The 6446-nt window shown below is 40.8% G+C and overlaps 1 protein-coding gene across 1 annotated transcript; it reads left to right on the top strand.

The window, feature by feature from the left end:
- The first annotated feature begins 300 nt into the window (after window positions 1–300).
- LOC118321571 (leucine-rich repeat-containing protein 40-like) lies at window positions 301–6209 on the top strand. The gene is made up of 4 exons (XM_035652939.1): window positions 301–452; window positions 1819–1896; window positions 5044–5229; window positions 5607–6209. The coding sequence occupies exons 2-4, from the start codon at window positions 1850–1852 to the stop codon at window positions 5710–5712; spliced, it is 339 nt and encodes a 112-aa protein (XP_035508832.1). The 5' UTR covers window positions 301–452; window positions 1819–1849; the 3' UTR covers window positions 5713–6209.
- Window positions 6210–6446: the final 237 nt, after the last annotated feature.

Here is a 6446-nt window from a genome sequence, read left to right as displayed (position 1 = left end):
TTTAGTCTTTTTACGTATATCACAGCATTACATACATGAATGAACATACTGTGGTGTGTGGAGTGAACCAGCACCCTCTGGTTCCAAGCCAAGTCCCTCACACTGAGCTACTGCTGCCCTTTATTTCATGACCACCCTGCCAGTTCTTTTATTTATTTTTTGCACCAATGAGCAGCCACCCACTGGCCGATAGAACAGAGCCCCGGTTTCTGCCATTGGCCTTCACTTCACGCACCTGGTGGCTCTGTCCACTAATGAGATACTGTCAATGATTGTATCACCAACAAAAGGTTGTTTGAACAGAAATGACTCCCCACAAACTGAACGTGTGCTGTGTGTGCAGACTGCTAGAGTTCCAGTCCTCCCAGTGTTAGACATCGATCTGGGTTTCAACAAACTGACCTGCTGTTCCCTAGATCTGCACTTACGTCAGTTAAACACATCGATCTCAGGTCCACACACACACACACACACACACCACACACACCACACACACACCACACAGTCCAAACCCAAAGATATGTGATTACGTTGAATCACAATGGAGAAAAGCTGCAATATTCACATTGGAGAAGCTGACACCACCTAAGCAGTAGGGTGTCACGATTCTCCAACCTCGATTCGATTTAATTTTCGATTTAAGTCACGTTCATTCGATTCGATCTTTTTTTAATATTACTATCTAATCCATTTCTTTATGTTTTATTTTTTTGGGCCCTTTCCTTTCTGTTTCGGGGGGCCTTTTATTTTAAACCGCTTTTATTTTGACCCGTTCCCAACCGCGAGGTGTAAACAGAACAAACATCTAAACAGAGACGTGAACTAGTGAAACACAGAATGACGATTGATTGTTTCCACCAATCCCCAAGAGACCCAAGGTTAGTGTTCATGGAATATGTACTTATCAATGTGCATTTTAGCCTTAAAGTCATTTTGGACTGTAACTAGATCATCTTTTCACTTGCTCAGTTGAGTAGGCTAAGTTTAGTGTTAATTGACGTGAATAAACGACAAATACTTCCACACTGGTGATTTCAGAGTAGCAAGAGGGGGCTTCGATTTCGGGCGGTTGATGTGTATTTTTAACTGGCTGTAGCCTAAATTAGTGGAGTGTTGACGCCGCAGTTCAGCACGTGTGTGTGTTTTTGCGTCTTGGCATACATCGCTTGGACGTGACATTGGGGGTGTGGGCTGCATCGTCGATTCTACCTTTGAGATTTTAAATCGAAATCGTGACACCCCTACTAAGCAGCAGTCACCTGAAATGTTCACCTTTTATTCCTGTCTTGCAGTTTGAATATCCACAAACTTCACTTCAGCTTCAGCACTTCAACTTCACATACAGCATATAGACAAATTAAATCCAGCCTAATGTTAGTCATTTTCTGGGTGCTGTCACATTGTATAAAACATGCAGTAGAATTCTAAATTGTGTCTAATAAATGGATTACATGGATTTAATGGGTTTAAATTGTTGATTAGATGAGTGGGACTCCTGCAGCACTCATGATGATCATTATTAAACCCATTGAGTTAAACTTTCCACTATACAATACGTTGTAAAATCAGTCACTTGATATGATTCTTTCTCCCCAAATATCTGAGCCAAATATCATCCAAGCATTGCAGCTCAATCTGTAGTGGTGTTTAAACAGAGCCATTCATTTAATGGAATGATTAATACAGCAATGTTACAGATTCCATGAAAAGGCCTTAGGAACAGGTTAGGGGTGGGATTTTGATAAACCTCCATACCTATACCTATTTAGTACAAGTGTTAATGTTGTATTTATGTATTCCTGCCTTTTTTTCTTTCAGGAACAACCAGCTGAGCAATTTACCACCTGAAATGAAGAGCTTAAATAAACTGTGCTCCATTATCCTCAATTACAACAGGTAACTCACTGTTTCAGGACCAGTTAAACTCCAGATTAAATCCTAACGGTAATTGTAATGAATATGAAACCCCTGATGTCATGTTGTCTATGTTAGGAGCTCCGGTGTGACCTGTGCCAACATGGCTCCTCACTCACATTTCTTTCCCTCATCTTAGCTCCTCCCTAGGAGAATTTTAGAGATATGGAGGAAGATATTATTGAGCCCCTGGGGTCAACTGAGGGGGGAAAAAAAGCTATGTGTAAATTTGTACTCCGTGTGATCACAGATTTATACACCGTGCACACTGGGCTGGTAGCCAGCAGCAGTAGGCCGGCTTTGGGCCAGAACACGTCACTACACAATAAGAAATTTATATCTATATTTGACATTGTGATAATTCTTTATTTGATACTAACTGCTGACAGTTGAAAATTAATGTTTATTTTGTATATTCACATTGGCAAACAAGTTAATGCGGGTACTGTATGAGATGTGCTGTGTATATATACACTATATGGACAAAAGTATTTGGCCACACATGTTATTTATTGAAGTCAAGTGTTTCAATCAGACCCCTTGCCACAGGTGTATAAAGTTCAAGCACCTAACCATGCCCAGTCTCCATTTTTGCAAACATTTGTAATGCAAAAGGGGCGTTTCTGAAGAGCTCAGTGACTTCAGGTGCGGTAGTGTGATAGGATGCCACCTTTGCAATAAGACTTTGTGAAATTTCATCCCTGCTGGATATTCCACGGTCAACTGTAAGTGATATTATTAGAAAGTGGAAGCGTTTAGGACCAACAGCAACTCAGCCACCATGCGGAAGACAACGTAAAATCACAGAGTGGGGTCAAAGACTGCTAAGGTGCATGGTGCGTAAAAGACGCCAACGCTCTGCTGATTAGCTGAAGAGTTCAGAACTTCCACTGGCATTAATGTATGCACAAACACTGTGCGGCGGGAGCTTCATAGAATGAGTTTCCATGGCTGAGCAGCTACATGCAAGCCGTACATCATAAAGTCCAATGCCAAGTGTCGAATGGAGTGGTGTAAAGCGCATCGTGACTGGACTGTGGAGCAGTGGAAACGTGTTCTGTGGAGTGACGAATCACGCTTCTCTGTTTGGCAGTCAGATGGTCGAGTCTGGGTTTGGCGGATGCCGGGAGAACGTTACCTGCCTGACTGCATTGTGCCAACTGTGAAGTTTGGTGGAGGAGGGATAATGGTATGGGGCTGTTTTTCAGGGTTTGGGCTAGGCCCCTTATCATCCAGTGAAGGGCTATGTTAATGCTTCAGCATACCGAGACATTTTGGACAATGCTATGCTTCAAACTTGTTGGCAACAGTTTGGGGAAGGCCCTTTTCTGTTCCAACATGACATGAACTTGACTGGCCCGCACAGAGCCCTGACCTCCACCCCATTGAGCACCTTTGGGATGAACTGGAACAGAGATTGCGAGCCAGGCCTTCTCGTTTAACATCAGTGCCTGACCTCATAAATGCTCTACAGAATGAATGGGCACAAATTTTCACATAAACACTCCAAAATCTTGTGGAAAGCCTTCCAATAAGAGTGGAAGCTGTTATAGCTGCAAAAGGGCAGCCAACTCCATATTTAAGTATATGTTATTGAATACAATGTCATTATAGTCCCTGTTGGTATAATGTCAGACGGCCGAATACTTTTGTCCATATAGTGTATGTCATTGGACATGGGTCAATAAAGTTCTAATCCTGAGTGAGTTCCAGTCAAAGCAGAATTGATGCCATATTCCTCTCCAGTTATTTCCAGTCCAACATTTCAACAGTTCACCTCTGCCGACACTTACTGTGCCACTTCTGAGACACAAATGTCTTGTTGTTAATAAATACATCCACAGCAATGAAAATTGTATGCGCAACAAATACTTTCTACTTCTTCTTTTAATAGGCTGTGAAAAATGAAATTTTTTTCTGTAAAATATAATACACTCTACCTAATTTGAAATGTTACTTATGGGCTGTGGCCAAATTAATGTTACTGTTAGAGGAAAACTGTAGTTAAATGTAGTCAATTCACTGGAGAGTACTCAAATCAGCAATTATCAATCAGAATCACAGTCAGAAATACTTTATCGATCCCTGGGGGGAAATTTGTTTGTTACAGTTGTTCTACTCACACAACCTTGAAGAATAATATCTAACATAAAGAATAGAAATGTATGTATAGGTATATACATATAAGTAAAATGTAAAAATAGAAATAGAAATAGAAATATAATATGAAATGACAATACCAGTAGTGGCCCCAAAACAATTTGAGTTTGAGACCTCTGATTTAGGGGTACAAGTATTTTAAATGACTCATTAGGATGTCTAATACAGATATAAAATGTATGTAAATGTTCTAGATGACTGCAGCTTTTTTTTTTTATTGTATAGTGACATATCCTGGCTAAAAGTCATAGGCCTCCTGTTGCTAGCTACCAGCCCTGGGCGCCCTTGAGTATGTTTTACAGATCTAGGAACAGACGGCAAATCTGTGCCCGTGGTTTGCAAAGAATCTGAGAGTTCAGATTATATAACGAATTTGTACACTGAAAGTACTTATTAACACACGGCTCTTTTTTTTTCTTTCTTTTTTTTGTCTCTCAGCTGACCCCAGGGGAGCTCTGTAAGATACTGATTGAGGAGGATCATTTTTATGCAGACAGCAATAACTCATGACACGCAGCATGTCAGCTGCCCCAAAATGTGTGGAAGGAATTCCATTTTAAAGAAAAACACCTGATGACTGCTGCTCCAATAATATATAGATTTAGGTGTGAATATGACTAATAGAAATCATAGTAGTAGATAAAATAATTGGTTTTATTATTGAGGAAAAAAACATGACACATTTTTTGGAGAAGCTTATTTTTCTGTGAATGAGCCAACCAATATTAACATGGAACAGCAAAGAAGACGAATAGAAAAGTGTTTTATGATTCATTAACAGTTATTCTTGAGAACTTCTCAGAAGGACACACAAGTGGTCCCTCGCTCTGAACTCAGGTACCCCCCCTAGGGGTTGGAACATCCTCAGTGACGGCAGGAGGAGTGAGGATGGAAAGCACCTACAGTGGCTCAGTCAGCTGGACAGTCTCACACAGTTTATCAACTCAAGAGTCCTTGTGCTGATTACAGGTTCAAGTCTTTCCCTGAAGTCCTCTATCAGATGGTTTCCTTGGAGACGGTTTTGCTCGGTAACAACCAGGTGGGTGTGGTGGACCCCTGTCATCTCATGAGGTTGACTCATCTGTCAACGCTGGATCTGTCAAACAATGACCTCCTGAACATCCCCCCTGAACTGGGCCTGTGTACCAGCCTCAGGTATGGGTTCCACTATCTTCCTTTACCTTCTCCTAGCATATGTTTGTGTTTGAACCCCCTCACTGCAGTACACCACCAGCTGCTGTCCCCCACTGTTTATGTGATAGAGGTCCACTGCATTCCAGGAATCATTCTCATCATGAGATGTAACTGACCCCAGTGTTTATCCAATTTTCCTCAAATAAGGTAGAGTGAAGGCACTGCTCTGACCACAAGCTGTCTTTTTAATAATGTTTAGGGAAGGATAATTCAAAAACCTAGGAATTTATTTGTGTTTTGTATTGTGTTTTGTGTAAAAAGGTGAAAATTGGATTAAAAAAATAAATAATACAGAAATCCCACATACTGAGTAAAGCAAAGCCTGTGTTGACCCTTAGGTGTCTCAGTCTGGAGGGAAATCCTTTCCGCACACCCAGAGCAGCCATCGTGGCCAAAGGAACAGATGCAGTGTTGGAGTACCTCCGCAGCCGCATTCCTACATGACCCCTGACAGCTCCGCCACCATGATCAACAAAGATCTTATTTGGGTTTGAAATTCTTTCAATTTAAAGTCCACAGTCGGGATGTCATTAGACAGTCTTCTGCCTTTTGAAGTTGTTAAAACAAACAATCAAAATCAATGTAGCTACAGTGATCTGGTTTGTTTTAGATGTTGAATGTCTGAACGTGATGAATATTTTTGGACAAACTGATTCAGACTGATGCCTGTGTGACTGAAAATAACCAATGACAAGACACTTTGGTTGAGAATTAGAGGAGTTAAATTTTATAATTGTGTAGTATATGGCCCAGTCCAAGCTCAGTAAGAAGTACCTTTTAGAACCTTAGTCACAAAGTGCTTGTTAAAACAACACGACTGCTATAAAACTCTAATGTGTTTTGACAGCTGATTAACAGTCAGCCAACTGCAAACTGTGTGTTTGGTGTTCACTCTTAAAATAAGAACAGTTTCTGTATACAATAAAACATTCAATTCATAATTAGTAGTCTGTCTCCTGTTTGATGAAGTGACTTTCCATTTATCATTGTGCCAACAGCTCCTCCTTCTTCTTGTCTATATTTATTGATCTATATACACCGATCAGCCATAACATTATGACCACCTGGACACCCTGGTGGTATAGTGTTACGCAGCCCCATACAAAAACAAACTGTGCACTGTGTGTTCTGACACCTTTCTATCAGAACCAGCATTAACTTTTTCAGCAGTTTGAGCT

The sequence above is a fragment of the Morone saxatilis genome, unplaced genomic scaffold (assembly GCF_004916995.1).
Source record: "Morone saxatilis isolate NCDOM2014 unplaced genomic scaffold, NCSU_SB_2.0 Contig12, whole genome shotgun sequence".
NCBI classification, from domain to species: domain Eukaryota; kingdom Metazoa; phylum Chordata; class Actinopteri; family Moronidae; genus Morone; species Morone saxatilis.
This window is presented reverse-complemented; position numbering and strand designations above follow the sequence as displayed.

Excerpts from the sequence above, each read along its gene's own strand:
- LOC118321571 (XM_035652939.1), top strand. The coding sequence starts at position 1,850 with ATGAAGAGCTTAAATAAACTGTGCTCCATTATCCTCAATTACAACAG. Across the intron at positions 1,897-5,043 it reads ATTATCCTCAATTACAACAG|GTTCAAGTCTTTCCCTGAAG; the intron begins GTAACTCACTGT and ends TGCTGATTACAG. Across the intron at positions 5,230-5,606 it reads GGCCTGTGTACCAGCCTCAG|GTGTCTCAGTCTGGAGGGAA; the intron begins GTATGGGTTCCA and ends GTTGACCCTTAG.